Raw genomic sequence first — 17312 nt, forward strand, 5'->3', positions numbered from 1 at the left:
CGCTCTGGGGCGTGTTTACAATTTTGGGGGCCCTAACCAAAGTCAAGACCTGATAATTCTTTGAACAGCAGTATTGAGCACATGGAATTAATGAGACATATATACATATATAGGGTTTCTGGGCCCTCTTGCTAATTTGTACTCGGGCCCCCAAAGAGTTACTGCATATAGCTTTCAATAAGAGACGAAAAATAAATACATTTGAATGGTTTATAACGATAACTGGAATGTTGCATACATAACTGTACAACAATTATAACTGTAAACAGTACAAGTCATCACCAGCATTGTATCTTCTCTATTTCAGACGCTGTTCAAGCGGCCTGGAAGTCTTTAAAAGCAGTCAACTTCTGGACATTTCTTAGTCTTAAAGTGACAAGCGCTGTGTTTTGCTCTCAGCAATTCTTTCATCAGATCTTTTTAAATCAAGTCTTGCTAAATCTTGTTCAATAGACAGCATGGCAAGACCATTTAGTCTTTCCTGACACATGGTGGATCTGAGGTAGTTCTTAAAACAGCTTATAGGACCATAACACAAAACAAGGAACATAAATCACCTCGTCGTTTTAAGGGGACACACACACCACATAGGTCTTAAGGGGACACGTGGGTTCTGCTGGGAAACATGGGCCCTTAGAATCGTCCTCATCCTGCCCCCGTTATGGCGCCCCTGTAAATACTAGAAATATAAACTGGATTTATTTTACGTTGAACTACATAACAGCACAAAATTCTCTACAGTTTGTTGTAAGAATAAGTGCTGAGTGACACGAAAAAAGTTTGTGCTGAGTAACACGGAAAAATGGGGAAATTCGTGTCCTTGACTACGCCACGAACTGCCTCGAGACAGTGTTGTTAAATCACCAAGCCCAAACAAGATCGACAGCGATGCTTTTACAAACACTATAAACAAGACAAATGTACACAGTCTCATTAATAAAAGCCGTCTTTTGTCACTTGACGTGGTATTTTATATTACACATTAAGAAATGAAGCAGGTTTGTATCATTCTTGCGCTCTTAAAACAATCCCAAATCCTTCTGCATTGTGATTTGGACTTACGGGGGATTTCTTCAGAGAAGGGTTTCAATCTTCATCTTGCTGTTTCCCCAACCGTTTCTCGTTTGCAAAAACATCATCGCACTAAACTCAAAGCTATCGGACATCGGAGACATTTGAAGTGGGCTAAATGAATTCAGAATTCCAGCGTAAAGACTGAAATGAGAGCAGAATGTCTTTGGCACACATGGAACGGTTTACTCAAAGGCCGGAGGGCAAAAAATAACAGGCCAGCAAATCTGAAAGCAAACAAACCTTCAACAGCTCATCTGGGGTCCTGAAAACTCCCAGCGCTGCAGGAGAGGAAAGATCCCGCTCTGCCCGAAACAATCATGTGTTTCTCTTTAAAGAAACAGCAAAGTTTTGACTCAAACTCAAAGCGCTCTTCTTTTTCGATCATCTCAAGTCATGACGTGTGACCACAGCTCATACATGAGCTTTATTTCATGACCGTATACAGTACACACATGTAACGTGCGGTTCTTGTTTCATCTTGGTTAAAATCTTTCCTGCGCTGGGGGTCGGAGATGAACGTCGCAATTCTGCAAAGAATATCATCTCACAAAACATGGAGTAACACACCGGCCAAAGATGATGAAAGCACTTAGAAGTGAGTCAGATCTCACACACACATCTAACCTTCGACCGTTCAGAGACGTTCTTCTCTTTATTGTGTTAAATCAATGCCGGGATATTCTGTAAGCTCCGAGTCAATAAGATCACGAATGAAGTTAACAAGACGCTTTAAGAGCGTTCAAACATGTGACGTAGTTCTAATAGACATGTTATAAACAACGTTGTGAACTCCACTAGATTGTGAAAAGCCTGCGTTTTGTGGGAGGGGCTAAACATCTTAAGAGGCCCGATGACATCAGCCTGAAAGAAAGTCTATTTTGGAGGCGGAGTCTCGTAAAACATGGCACACACTTCATACATCTGAACAATAGGAGCAGTAATGTGTGATAAACGCGGCGAAAAAGATCTCTCAGGGATGGTTTCCCGTCTATTAGAGGTAAACTGTTGGGATAATGTTGAAAGCACGAGAGGTCTCGCTGAAGTGCTGTTGTGCTCCGCTGACAGTCTCCAGTGGGAAGAACTATGTGCACGCTTCGCTTTGCCAAAAAATCAGGTCACGCTGCTCCGCGGTGAGAAAAAGAAGCTGAAGGAAACTTCATGTAAACCAGATGTCACTTTAGTCAAGAACGCCACTCAGCTCTTATACTCTTAACAGAGTAAACTGCAGAAAAACCCCATCGTTCCTATCATGACTCGAGCACCTATTAAAGTACCATTTGTTTAAGCACTTTGACTACAAATACCACGGTTTAACTGTAGGTAAATCACTGGTTAACTTTCAAAACCACACAGGATGAAGTAGATCACTGATTTTAATAACATCTTCATCAACAATAAGATAAAACAGTACGTTATAATAAGTGCTGTCAAACGATTCCTCGCATCCAGAAAAAAAGTATGTGTTTACATAATATACATCTGCGTACTGTGCATAATAATTTTGTATTTATTAACACGTAAACACATGCATATGTTTAAGAAATATCTCAAATGAATAAACATTTATATATTATTTTAATTATTGGAAAATATAAATAAATACATGTAAATATTTCCTAAATATGCATTTAATTGATCTATGTATATGTATATATGAATGGAGGAATGCATGCAAGTTTAGTTACTGAAAATGCATTTAAAAGAAGAATAGAAGGGGTGCCATGCTTTCAACATTTTTGGGAAGCACTAATATAACCTGCTGACATACTGTTCATGTAAAATGCAAATAATTTAAGATTACAAATACATCTTTAGATTTTAAAAAACAATAAAACGGCTGTAAAATTGATAAAAAATGTGAGTGTATATATGAGAAGAAATTAGAAATAGACATGCAGTTGATGTAAACCAGAACAGTGCTCAGCTTGTAAATGCACGTTTAATAATAAATTAAATAGCGTTTTACAACCCATGTGATTGTGGTTTCATCCCATCAGAAATCAGTCGTAATGATCTGCTTTGTATTCTGTATTTTGGGACATTAAAGGTGCTTATATTTGGTCCCGGTGAGTCTAAACATGAAGAAACGGGCAATTTGACCAAAAATGGGGATGTATTTGAAAATGACTCAAAGCAAGCCAGTAAAAGCGGAATTAAAGCGAGACACATTAAACCACTTCTCTTCTAGATCTAAACACTGTTAAGCCTTCAACTCAAATTCTTCACCATGAAATGGTCGACTTCAAGAACCAAAACACATCAAACTTATCTTTTTCTGAGCGAATGAACATCGTTCCTACTCGAGCGTTAAAAAAGTCAGATAAAATAAATGTTCAGACCGTGACCAAAATCAGACGTGATTTTTCAACAAATAAAACCAAAAACCACAGGACTACAGTTAAACCAGGGCCACTATAAATGAAGCATGTTTTACTACAGTAACCGCAGCTAAACACTGGCATTTGTGAGAAAACTGTGGCTGAGATCCGTTCGTTCAGACCGTCTCGTCTATATCTGGTGTCTCTCCATAGGTTACCATAGTAATGACTTAAACATCTAAATGATGCCAAGAAATGTTTGCTTTTCTTTTACGACGGTTACAAGGTATGCAGGAAAAAGTCAACGGAAAACTGATGAAAAACATCCTACTTGAGTCCAATCGTGACCACACATGAGTAACAGCATCACTGGAGGAGAGACGGCTGTACTGACGGATTACTAGAGAAAAAACCTTCCGATGCACTGAGACTTTAATAGAGTTTGGTTTGTTGACACCAGAGAACAGCAACATAAACTAGAGATTCCAGAGAGGTCAGGTGACTGTTTCTAACCCAACGTCCCGCCGGAGGAGGACCAGGAGCACACAAACAAAGACAAATTTGGTGCGTCTCACTGTTGGCAAACTGCTAAAAAACACCTATTCAGGGCATGATATCATTTCTGAAAAAAGGGATAGTTCAACCCAAAACTTTGAGAAATGTCTCATGGAGTCAGTGCTGTTTGAATATCGACATTCTTCAAAATATCTTCTGTCGTGTTCGGGTTTAAAATGACACGAGGATGATGATGTCAATAATTGATGAAATAATTCTAATTTTTGGGTGAACTTTTCCTTATCTTTGAGGGAGATGAAATGGCAAACAAATAGGTTAAACCTCCACAATGGCTCAGTACTTTTATGCCATTCAGAAACATGCAAGACAAACATTTTCCGTCACAGCATCATTCCACTTCTTCACAAAGAGATGTTCATTATCCTCACATGGACTTTAATATGTTGACATATGAGTCTGGTTCCTCTCGTGGTTTTCCTTTTAAATACCTCAACATCCTATAGTTTATTTCTTGCTAAAGTCGCCGTAAAGTTCTTCACTCGATCTAAAGACCCTGAACACACGGAGACATCCTTGTTTGTAAAGCTGCTCTGAATCGATATGCATTCGCACAACACAAATAAACACGACATGACCTTACAATGCTTCCCTTCAGTTCTGACCTAACACACTCAAAAACTCCAACAACAAAGTATTCAACTGCACATCACTAACCCAACACTTGTAAAGAACAGTTTCCTTCATAAATGTAAATTAGATCAATTTAGCATAATGTTGTAAGTGAACGTGTGTCGTCTCATCTGGCTTTATTCTACAACACACAGGCTGCAGTTTCTCCAGAGATGCTGTTGAGATGAAGAGAAATGCTAATGAATGAAACTCTTCAGGTAGAACAGAGCCTCTCGTCCGGTTCAAAAATAGCAAACGTTTGCAAGATCCAATCTGATTGGCTGGCGCCGCACAACTTCCAGAAGTCAAAGTCATGTTTACAAGGTACAGCATTCATATATACACTTCAGTTTACAATTTCATCCACAGAGATCAGCTGGACGTGAATTTGAAAACATCGATTCAATTCTCTTCACTTATTTAGCACATGGCACCTTTGTCTCCAAGGGCTGCACGTTGAATTATTGTCATGTTTATACAATGAATGGTATTGAGTGTCACGTTCAATGGCTCGAGGAAGCACATTTAATAAACTCTGGATCAGTAAACCTCATTGTTTGTTCAATATCTTCAGTTATTATACCTCTGGGGTAAGTATTTGTTTGGGATTCCTTGACCACACTGAATTCAGAGTTGTAATAAGTTGCTATGGTTCTTTAAAGCCGTGTTGCAGAACACAATGTTTCAATTATAAACACTAACACTTGGCTTGATGAAACATTTCTTCATTTCAGAATCAGATTTTCATTAACTTGTCCTTTTCTACAAGCATGCATGAAACGCAGGTTTGCATTTCTTAACATTTGAAGGCATAAAACTTCACTAATCTTCTGAGAAGTGCCCTCCACAAACTCGTACTGGTGCGCTCATCTTGAACGTGTAAACAACAGCAGTTCCAGTTTCAACCCGTCGCATTTTTGTAGTCTTACCTCACTTTTATTATTGTGGGAAGAGATCTCCGAATGTGGCAACTTCCTCTGAAGCCACTTTCTGGGCGAGAAGATGCTGCTCGATCCGGCGAGGTTGAGCGACGCGTCCCTCGACGCGTTGCGTTTGCCGCTTTTGCAGTCATGATGGATACTGAGGGAGGACGACGCGTCCGAAGATGCGGATAAGCTCGAGGTGGAGACGCGCGGGGTCGGTTTGGGGCTTTCGGGTGATGTTTGGCCACCTGTCGAGCAGCGGGACCTCTGGTGATCTCCAGACCCGCCGCAGCTTCCCATCAGCGCGGAATCCAGACTGCGCGTCTGACGCACTTTCTTCTTGGCGCGTGTCTTCGAGGCCGATGGCGAGCACGAGAAAACGCTGTTCAACAGTCCGTGCGCGGACATCACTGCGCAAAAACGGCCGCGGACGCGCACGACAAAGCCATTAGAGGAAACGCGACTACATCTAAACGTCATTCATTACGAACTGAAATGATGCGAATTGTGTTTTCTCATCCATCTCCTCTGTAAATGTTTCCACGAGTCGTGCCAAGGAGCGCGTCTGTGAAGTTTCTCAACTATATCTGTGAACGCGCCTGTGCGCGGCGCTGTGCACCTCAATCACCCGCCCCGCAGCCGCTGTGTGTGTGTGTGTGTGTGTCTGAACAAAAACACAAGTCAACTTGCGTGTGCATGTGTGTGTGGTTCAGTGACCTTCAGTGGGAGTTAATCTTACTTGTAAAGGATTTCTGTAGAGAATGTTCAGGGAGTGATCCAGGGAGGTTCCCGTCTCATCCCCACAATCTAAATACCTTTTAACAAATTAAAACGACTTTTTAAACGATTTCGATTGAGATTTATTGCAACAGATTTTCACAATGTTGCACTTCTGAATAAAAAGTATTATTTCTTTAAAATAATCACAGTATAATTAAGACATTTCTAGGTTAATTATATATTTAATTGATTATTAAAAAACAGGTGATAAAAGTTTGAGAGAAGCCACAAAGAGATTTTTTAACTTTAGATCTGCAAACATATTCTTCCAAAGTTTACCCCAGAGATTCCAGATGAGAGGTTATTATCTTGGTCGCAGATAAAGATCTTGAATGAGTTCCTTTAAAGTCTGTGAATGTAAACATGTGAGGGTGCAACTGAAAGCATTTTTTGAAAATCTTCATAAAGTCAAGATTAAGGGATATACACATTTTTTTAAATCTAAGATAAAATGTATCTACATCTTAATTAAGATATATTTTGCTCAATCCTTAAACACATACTTAGCATTTCATACGGATTTAAATCCATAGAAATTATATGATTAACCTGGATTATTAAATATTCTCAAGACTTTATTTGCTAAACCTGGAAACCTAAAAAAGCCTGTAAAAAGTTGAAGAATTTACATTAAGGGCTTGACATTAAATTGGTGTTTCAAGTGAACAGGTTTAAATAGTGAAGATAAAGAAATAGAGACCGCAGTCACACCCATAATACCATTACATTTTCTGTGTATTTCTCATCTGAAATCTTGCTCAACAGACATAGACGGATTACACAATAAACACAATAGCATAAGAAGTGAATCTGTGTCGGCACGCACGATATTATCACACAATAAATATACCGGATATCAAACCAACACAAATATTTGTCAAATTTATTTGTAAATATAAAATATATTTCTCCTTTTTGGACATTTAACTGCAAATAGACATCGATTCATAGGTTAGACTGCGATAGGAATAAAAAAATTGTTTTGAATGAAATCAATATGTTTATGAAAATGCGTACAGTGACAGTGTTTGTTTGTAAATGCCGCAATTTACAACAAAAATACAAAACCTTAAAACATTTGAGAAAACTAGATGATAAAACTTGAAACAAGTATGTCAAATATATCTATTAATTTAAATTAAATGTATAATATGGCTAAATACACATTTTTCTTTATTTTAAAACACAAAACATTACAAGTATAAGTGTTATTTGTCAGCTGTGGTGATGTGCTGCGTGTGATTCATTAAAATGACGTAAACACCTGTTTAATTCATCTTTATGAGATCTGTCCTGCATCTCTGACATCAAAACTAAACGAATAACTTTCTATCTGTTTATCTCCCCTGTTTATGAGAAGTGACGGGTTGCCAGTAAACTGCAATTCCATCATTAAACACTGAGAGTCGCTGTTGGACAGATTTACTGTCACACTTTACTACATTATTGCAAGTTCCAAGAATTAAAGGGGCGGTTTCTTGGAAAGGGATTATCTTAAATTAGGACAAGGCCTTACTTTAAACAATCTTTACAACAACAAAAAACACATTGCTAAAGAAAAAACTCTCTCACCCATATATTTTAAGATCGCCAGTGCAAGGCACCTGTAACATTTCAGTTAGTCTGACTGAAGACTAAAGTTAAGTCCTGTCAGGAAAACCGGCCCTCAAATGCTCAAATTTTGCTGCAGGTTTGCCAGTAATTTACAGTAGATTTAATTTACAACTCTGTTATAACCATAAACTTACCCAGTTCCCATATTTTCTTTCATAAAACAAGACTACATATCTCTAGACTAAATATAAGCAGGATAATATAGTTTTCCTGTAGCTCAGTGGTAAGAGCATTGTGTTAGGTTGTGGGTTCGATCCCAGGGGATTGCAAATACCTATGTAAAATGTATAGGATAAAGCAATGTAAGTTGCTTTGGATAAAAGCGTCTGCCAAATGCATAAATGTAAAATATAAATCTCTGATCACTATTCTTGTTAGGCAAATGCATCGTAATTTAAGAACTTTTCAATAGTTTACTATAAAACAAGACAAAAAGGCTCAGAAAGAATGTCATTTGTTTCTGTGTCAGTCTCTTCTTGCTCATTTTGAATCTCAAAAGTCAAGTGTTTAAATTTTCGATTATTACGCGGCTCATTTGAATGCTTGATTCTGATTGGCCAGTCGCTTGTTATTTTCTAAAAACTAATAACAACCGGAAACTGCAAATCATTTTAAGAGGGGACGTTTAATATTACACATAAAATAATTATAAATATGTATTGTGATAACATATATGACATTATATTTACAAATGATTAAACCGATTTGCATGTTTGTGACGTTTGAACGTCGTTTCTTACTTTAAAACCGAGACTAAACGGCTTTTCCTCGCGAATGGTCTGCATTCGGTAAAAATGAGCTATAATAAATTTTTCTATTTTTTATCTCATGGGACAAGTAGCCGTGTAATAAGCAGGATAATGTACAAGCAGGCCGGCTGTTAATGCAAATAATCACCCCTTCAGTGTCATACAAGACCCTCCGCTTCACGTCCTGATCACACTACCGGGGATTATTTCTGCGATAACAACCGGCTGCCTGTACACTATCACCTACTTAAAGTTTTACTCAAATTGAAAAAAGTACTAATAGAAAATGAAGTATTAAGTAATTCAATCTACAGTAAATTACTGGCAAACGTGCTGCAAAACTACAGCAACATTGTACAATGCATAAAAGGTCTTAAAATTTGGAAAATGTTTATTCCCAAACAATAATTTGTATTTTACATGGATTTATACCGGTTGAGAGCTTCGTGCATCACAATAAAATGCGTCGGATGCATTTCCAGACTCACAAAAGCAAAAGTAGCCTAATGCGCTGTAAACCGCAGCAGTTCCTCATGACAGTATACAATTACTCAGGTTGAAACATGACGGCTAAAAAAAGATTCAGCTCTCAGTTCTCCGTAACACTGAACACCTCACAATCTGTCATTATTTACTCGTGTTCATATCTGATTTTTTCCTTTACGCTGTTGTATTTCTATGGAACATAAATAAGATGCCTGAATGCCCTGTATGTCTTTGTGGCTTTTGTTTTGTTTAGTGTGTTTACAGTCAATAAAGAATGATGCGACGTAAGACGTCAGAAGACCTTCATCATGAGTCAAAGGATCAGCGATTATGAGACACTTTTATAGTGTTTGCGCTGTTTTATAAAAGCTATAAAAACGAACTGAATTATTCTTCAAATGACAGCACACTCACAAGTGTGAAAGTAAAGAATAGAACGCTTGTTTTTGAGTAAATAATGCCTTTTATTTCAACACAAACATTAACCTAAAGGAAATGATGAAATGAATGATTTGCTGCAACTCAAGTGTCTGTCGCTGATAACAGAAGACACATCACGCTGGCATTTCTTTGGCATGATTAAGGTGTGAGGGCTGTGATTCGCACATACACACACACACACACACACACACACACACACACAGGACACATGCCAGATGAACACACATGAACTGACAAACAGTCACTCAAACCGTGGCAGCCTGTGAAATATAGACCATTTCAAGACATAAACCACACTGGTCCAGTTTCTTTCCATGACTCAAACGTCACAAAATCAAATAAAAATATAAAACCCACAGAACACATAGAACTGAACTGAAAGCTTAAACCTGGATTTATAATTTAATTATATATGCGAAATAAAAAAGTTCTTTTGAACCAGTGTTGTTTATATCATGGACTACAGAATCCTTCACGGTCAATGTCACAGCGATAGCTGGAGGTCAATACAAACCAGCATAGATTTGGCAACATAAGGATTTTCAAATATCATCTTGTTGTGTCGTTCTGTGCCACAATCGACAGAATATGGTCTCCAATTTGATATTTTAACACATTCCTTTTGCCATTGCCAAACAAAAACACTGACGACAGCTATAGTGAAATGCAATAAAACGTGCAGACTGAACAGAAACCATCATCAACATTTTTGGCAATTAACTTCAAAACACTAAAGATAAAAAACTAGTCGCCTCCTTTCTATTAGCATAGCCTGATGTGATTGGTCAGATGGTCTAGTCTGATGTGATTGGTCAGATGGTCTTGTCCTATGTGATTGGTCAGATGGTCTAGTCCTATGTGATTGGTCAGATGGTCTAGTCCTGATGTGATTGGTCAGATGGCCTAGTCCGATGTGATTGTTCAGATGGACTTGTCCTATGTGATTGGTCAGATGGTCTAGTCCTATGTGATTGGTCAGATGGGCGTAGTCTGATGTGATTGGTCAGATGGTCTCGTCTGATGTGATTGGTCAGATGGCCTAGTCCGATGTGATTGGTCAGATGGGTCTAGTCCGATGTGATTGTTCAGATGGTCTTGTCCTATGTGATTGGTCAGATGGTCTAGTCCTATGTGATTGGTCAGATGGGTCTAGTCTGATGTGATTGGTCAGATGGCGTAGTCTGATATGATTGGTCAGATGGTCTAGTCTGATGTGATTGGTCAGATGGTCTAGTCTGATGTGATTGGTCAGATGGGTCTAGTCTGATGTGATTGGTCAGATGGTCTAGTCTGATGTGATTGGTCAAAGGGCGTAGTCTGATGTGATTGGTCAGATGGTCTAGTCTGATGTGATTGGTCAGATTGCGTAGTCTGATGTGATTGGTCAGATGGCGTAGTCTGTTGTGATTGGTCAGATGGCCTAGTCTGATGTGATTGGTCAGATGGTCTAGTCTGATGTGATTGGTCAGATGGTCTAGTCTGATGTGATTGGTCAGATTGCGTAGTCTGATGTGATTGGTCAGATGGCGTAGTCTGATGTGATTGGTCAGATGGCCTAGTCTGATGTGATTGGTCAGATGGTCTAGTCTGATGTGATTGGTCAGATTGCGTAGTCTGATGTGATTGGTCAGATGGCGTAGTCTGATGTGATTGGTCAGATGGCCTAGTCTGATGTGATTGGTCAGATGGTCTAGTCTGATGTGATTGGTCAGATTGCGTAGTCTGATGTGATTGGTCAGATGGTCTAGTCCGATGTGATTGGTCAGATGGCGTAGTCTGATGTGATTGGTCAGATGGCGTAGTCTGATGTGATTGGTCAGATGGCCTAGTCTGATGTGATTGGTCAGATGGTCTAGTCTGATGTGATTGGTCAGATGGTCTAGTCTGATGTGATTGGTCAGATGGTCTAGTCTGATGTGATTGGTCAGATGGTCTAGTCCGATGTGATTGGTCAGATTGCGTAGTCTGATGTGATTGGTCAGATGGCGTAGTCTGATGTGATTGGTCAGATGGCCTAGTCTGATGTGATTGGTCAGATGGTCTAGTCTGATGTGATTGGTCAGATTGCGTAGTCTGATGTGATTGGTCAGATGGCGTAGTCTGATGTGATTGGTCAGATGGCGTAGTCTGATGTGATTGGTCAGATGGCCTAGTCTGATGTGATTGGTTAGATGGTCTAGTCTGATGTGATTGGTCTACCATTTAATGAGGCTCCCGAGCGACAGTGTTTGGGGGAAAAGAGTGAAGTTCTAGCGGTCAGTCCTAGCAAAACGTAGGCGGGACTATATGTGACGTAAATCGTCAGCGGTTGGCGAATCAGACTTGGGACGACTTGTTTGTGTGATTCAGAGTCGACTCCCTTTTTTCCAAGACAACAACTACTTGGCAGACTGCTTACTTTCAAACACACCAACATTACACACTTATGAAATGTCATTTTCATGATCTCATGTTATGTACTCTTAAAAATATCCTACGTTTGTCCAATCAATGTTTTGATGCTTTTTTGACGACCTTAAACCAGCAAAAATCAGGAAACCACAATCAAAACATTCCAAACCAGCATATGCTTTCAACAGGGCATTCGGACAGAAACGAAACAAGAAAAAACTGTTTTTCATCGCTTTGTCTTTAGTCCTAGACAGTGAGTGACCTTACATGTTCAAATTTAATCTGATTTTTTCTAGTCACGGTCAAAGAGGAAGCTAACAAAACGTGCTACCTAGCATGAGTAATGCGGTCAGATGCATCTTTCTGCCTCCTCCTAAGCTCCGCCCACAAAAACGTATCACAATGTTTACTAAAAGTAAAGGCTTCTCTAGGGAGATTTGGGGGGAGATTATGTGTTTGTTTTATTAACTGAGTGCAGTGAAAGTTAAACACTGTAGTTTCTCAGTTTATCTGTTTCTTGGGAAATATTCACCAGATGATGCAAGCATCAAAAAAGAGGTACGACTATACTCACTGTCCAATGGTCAGGCATTTTCAGCCCTCCCCTCCAGGCCCAATTTACAACATACCATCCAAATTGGGAAGAGCAAAATGAAGCCACGCCATGAAACAACATCCAGGCAGGGTCACAACACAGGTACACAAGGGAAAATACTGGTAATGCTGTCAGGAGAAACAATACTTCACAATGAATAAAACAATGAACAGGGTTTAGATTATCAAGGTGATGTGGTAGTAATCAGTCTATAGCAGGGGTTTGTGGGAAATGAAGTCCTGAATGTGTGGAAAAGGTGAGGGATGGATTGCCCACATTTAGATCTGCTGGACACTCAAACTGGTGATTGTAACAAAATGTCATGATACAGAAAAGAAGTCAATTACAATTTACGTTTCATGGTGACTTAAGGTAGTGGAAAAAAGCCCCGCCTCTAACTCCACCCCCAACCCATCGCTTTAAATAAAGCAGATTCTACCAAATTGTGTAAATGACATTGTACAGCAAGTTACAAGTTTCCATGAGATTGTGTTGGTTTATAACACAAAATGTTGTCTTTATGCAAAGGTATCTTCTATAAAGCTTTGCTGAAAAATAAATTTACATATATAAAAATATATTTGATAATAAAAAGTTACATAAAAAAGCACAGTTTTATATAATCCATATTATTTCTAAACCAAACTTTCCCAGGTTTATTCACACATGATTTCTGCATCTCACCTCAGTCTCCTTCTCTTTTTCTGACGTTAATAGCGTTCCGTGAGCATATTGATTTTCTCTCCCGCGTTTCACATAATTGCTAGATACTGTGAACCCAATACTCTCTGTGTGCGGCTGCTGCTGGCGGCCAGCGAGAGAAATGTGTGGACATTAGAGAAAGAATCAATAAGGGTAACAGGATCCTCTCATTTCTCACTCCTGTCAGAGATCTGGAGTAAAGTGCTGGTGTAAATGTGAGGCCATGCACATCTGGTGCAAAACAGCTGCGACAGAATTATCACAGACAGTCACATGCAGTGATACAGCGAGTTTGAGGACAGTCGGATTTGAAACCATAGCAACCGAGGAAGCATGATGAATGTGATGTCATACAGGTCAGCATGCACTACATCATCTGGTGATGTCACTGGAAACACACAACAGCTCTTCTCTAGTGATGTAAATGCTGAAGTGTCTTTAATTCGTTCTCTATTTATAACAAATATACCAAGAGCCAATCAGCCAATGATGTGATTTGTGGGTGGGACTACTTGTTTGGCTAACCAATGGAGAAGTGTTTTGAAAAACCTACGTTGCTACTACAGAATTGTGACAAAATTTAGACATTTGAAAAGAAACACATACACAGTGAGATATTTTGATGAATTTTTTCATAAAAACATGCTAACAACGGGAGTTCCACAGGGAACAGATCTTGGGCCTCTCCTCTTTTTTATATACACCACCTTCCTGGGTCCATTTATTAAGGCACAAAGGATCTCATACCACATTTATGCAGATGATACACAGCTTTGTTTCTCTTTCCAGCCAGATGACCTCACCATCTCTGCCTGTGTCTCTGCTTCTGGAGATGCAGATGTCATTGGTTCCTAAATACATGTAAGTGTAACACACAGTTAAAATGTAGTTGAGACGTATAAAAAGGAATAACAGAAGTGGAGTCCCGATTGTAAATGTAAAGTGTAGATGGAGGAGGGCAATTTGTTCCTGAGCAACGGTAAGTTGCTATTAGCTGAATGAATTTTAAAACGCTGTGATCGTGTTATATTTTGATAGGTAGAGGAGCATCAGCTGATGCAAGCTTGACTAACGTGGCCTGCCAGAACTAACGCTACACGCTTTATTTCTTGTTAAGCTTGTTTTCGGTAGGGCACCTGATATGCCTAAAGAAATTTGCACACTACTGTATGATTTAGAGTTAGGCGATAGATGAAGACATCTTCCATCGTTGATGGCTAACAGTGAGACTGAGACGGATGTCGAAAGTGAAAGCAAACAATGAATCGTAGTAACACGCACACGTTGTGTGTTTGTTAACTTGTCAATGAGGACCTGAACTGTGCATGTCCATGATGACCCGCGCACTTGACTGATCACACACAGCCTACACTGAGGGCTCAAGATCTACTCGTCTTCCACATACAATAACAACTGGAAGAAAATCCCAATTTGCAGGTCGTACATGCTCGAGTAGGCTACTTGTAAAAAGGTTCACGCTATTTTGAAAACTGGTCGCAAAATGCGATTTCGTGGCAGTCTGGAGCCCTGATCTAATTGTTTTTAATGTTTTGGCAGATGGCCATCTACTGATTTAATGCCCGCCTCGCCCCGCCCCCCAATGTCATCGCCTATCGCCATGTTTCACTGTCGTTATTATCCGATGCCAATTAAGTAGACATCACACAACCATAGTATGATTATCACCAAACAATAAAACGCACAAAATACACACAAACACAAGGTCAGAGACACTCTCCAGTCAGCCGTTTTTTTGGGCTGGAAAATGCCCAAGAAACCACCTCAGAACACCATGACGTGCACACAGAACATAGAAAAACACCCAGGAAACCACCTAAACCGTCCTAGCAACCACATAGCAACATCCTAAAATCACCCAGAACATGGTAAAGCCCTGAAGCAGTGCAGGAGTATCACTGCAGCTTCTGCACAAAAGTTCTTTAGATATTGTTAAATTTTTGCTTTTTCATTTGCATATTTCAATTATAATAGAAAACATACAGTAAAGAGATGATGCAGACATTCAAGTGAAAGACTGACTGATGAACACAAACACATCACTGAATATTCCATCTATTGATCCTCAGTGACACATTCACTTCACAACCCCCTGGTGTGTGTGTGTGTGTGTGTGTGTGTTTGATGGAAAAGCAGGCCACTGTTGGTCATGCTGTGTTCCGTTGCCCTGGGGTTCTGTCATGACTGAACCTCTTTATGTTAAATATTCATTTCAGAGGAAAATTATCATATTATTTATATTTGACCGAGTGTTTAAGAGCTCTTTGAGGTCATCCTTCATATATTAATGGGATGAAAACAACAATGAAAGTACAAATATTGATTGTGGTTATTGAAAGGGTTTGGACAGGAATTACATAGTGTGATCAAAAAGGTTTTTCTAGAGCACACAATTCATAACCATAAACCATTAAAACCCTTTCTGCCGAGAAGCTACTGAATATTTACAGCCAAAAATACCAAAACACAATCTGATCCAATAGAGGTTCATGTTGTAACCGTGTGGGGGTAAGTTGTCACATTAATAATAAATCGTTTTTCAGCTACGTTTAAACAGTGAAGGAATAAATTATATTCAGCAAAATATAAAAGCTATCAGCTAATGAATTTACACCGACCAAAACAATCATTTGGTGTTTCTGTAATTATTAAAAATAATGAACGTTTAAGCACAAAATGCTGTAAAACTAACAGGAAGGCTGATAATGTGTTATGGATTTCATTAAATATAAACATAAAAGCTATATTATTTATTATCATTATATTACACAAAGTTTTAATATTAAACACGTAGCGTCTCAATCCCAAACAATATCAGATAAAAGTCCTGCTGAATATTTATTTAACTCCTCCCAAATAAAAAGAATTCTAATAATCACTTTCTTGAGTTTAAGCTTCTCTACACTTTCATTTGGTCAACTGCTTGAGCATCTGCGTTACATAATCTCGCTCGCTCTCAGAGTTCCCAGAATGCCTGTGTGCCATCCGCATTAAACTTCATAAGTAATGGACGACTTCATCTGCTTCACACATGAGGAAGCGCAAAATAATAGTGACGTGTAAAGCTGCGGCCCTGCAGATAAATCACTTTAGCCGTCTGCGTCAGCTCTTTTTATGACTTCACTAACATACATTTCTTTTATCTTCTCATATTAAAGAATTCTGTAATACAGTGTCAGATCTTTAGACAATAAAATAACTGAATTCAGGATGATACACTGCAGCAGAACTCACCGTAAGGTCACATTATGCAGATTTCATGCATCAACATACATATGAATAATCATGAAGATTAATGCCAGATGAGTGAATCTGAATGATGTAATCAGCGGAACATACAATACAGAACTTTATTCATGGTCTAGTGTGGTTTAAAGTCCTTTGAAGCTGCACTGAAACTGTCAGTTTGGAGTCCGTTGAAGTCACTATATGTTTTCATCTAAAACCTTCATTTCTTTTCCACAGAAGAAACAAAAACAAACATCTTGGATGACATGGGAGAGAGAAAATGATCATGAACATTTATTTTAAAAGTGAACTACACCTTTAACATAAAAATGTATTTTACTTTAACTTAAGAAAAGAAGTCATGTTCAGTTGTGATGAGAGGACACGGGGGAGAATAAATGATGAGATGATTTGGTTGAAGGAGGCGTCAAACACTGTATGTTGGTATCAAAAGGGGACAAGAAGAGAAAAACTGGGAGCAACTGGGACTGTACATCACGCAGCAGAAGTTGCATTAGTGCGGATCTCAGTCTCAGGTGGTGATGTATCACCTCTGGTGTGGATGTGTTAATGTAATGCAGTCCGTGTAAAGTGCTCTCAACTTCTGTTAAACGCTGCTAAACACATGAAGTCCATTTACAATTTACCATCTATAGAAGATCTGATTAGTCTGGAAGAAATTACATGATTATATTACGCTAATATCATCACAGCACCTCCACACTTTGTAATGGTCTCCTTCAGGTGTTTTGTTCCATTACCTGGAAAGCCAATGACTCTTAAATGAATAATTGGTGTAGCTGGGCCG

General features: G+C 39.0%; 1 protein-coding gene across 3 annotated transcripts in view; it reads right to left on the minus strand.

The window, feature by feature from the left end:
* The window catches only part of LOC130427279 (rho GTPase-activating protein 6), a 39651-nt gene that overhangs the window by 14575 nt on the left and 7764 nt on the right, over positions 1-17312 (minus strand). Inside the window, exon 1 of one of the 3 annotated variants that reach the window (XM_056754603.1) lies at positions 5507-6216. The exons of 1 other annotated variant lie outside the window; for it this stretch is intronic. In XM_056754603.1, coding sequence (XP_056610581.1) covers positions 5507-5980 — 474 coding nt within the window. In that variant the 5' untranslated portion in view covers positions 5981-6216. Of the gene's footprint in view, positions 1-5506; positions 6242-17312 lie in introns of those variants that run through there. One more of the 3 variants, XM_056754605.1, reaches the window with a different exon arrangement.

The sequence above is a fragment of the Triplophysa dalaica genome, chromosome 8, assembly GCF_015846415.1.
Source record: "Triplophysa dalaica isolate WHDGS20190420 chromosome 8, ASM1584641v1, whole genome shotgun sequence".
NCBI classification, from domain to species: domain Eukaryota; kingdom Metazoa; phylum Chordata; class Actinopteri; order Cypriniformes; family Nemacheilidae; genus Triplophysa; species Triplophysa dalaica.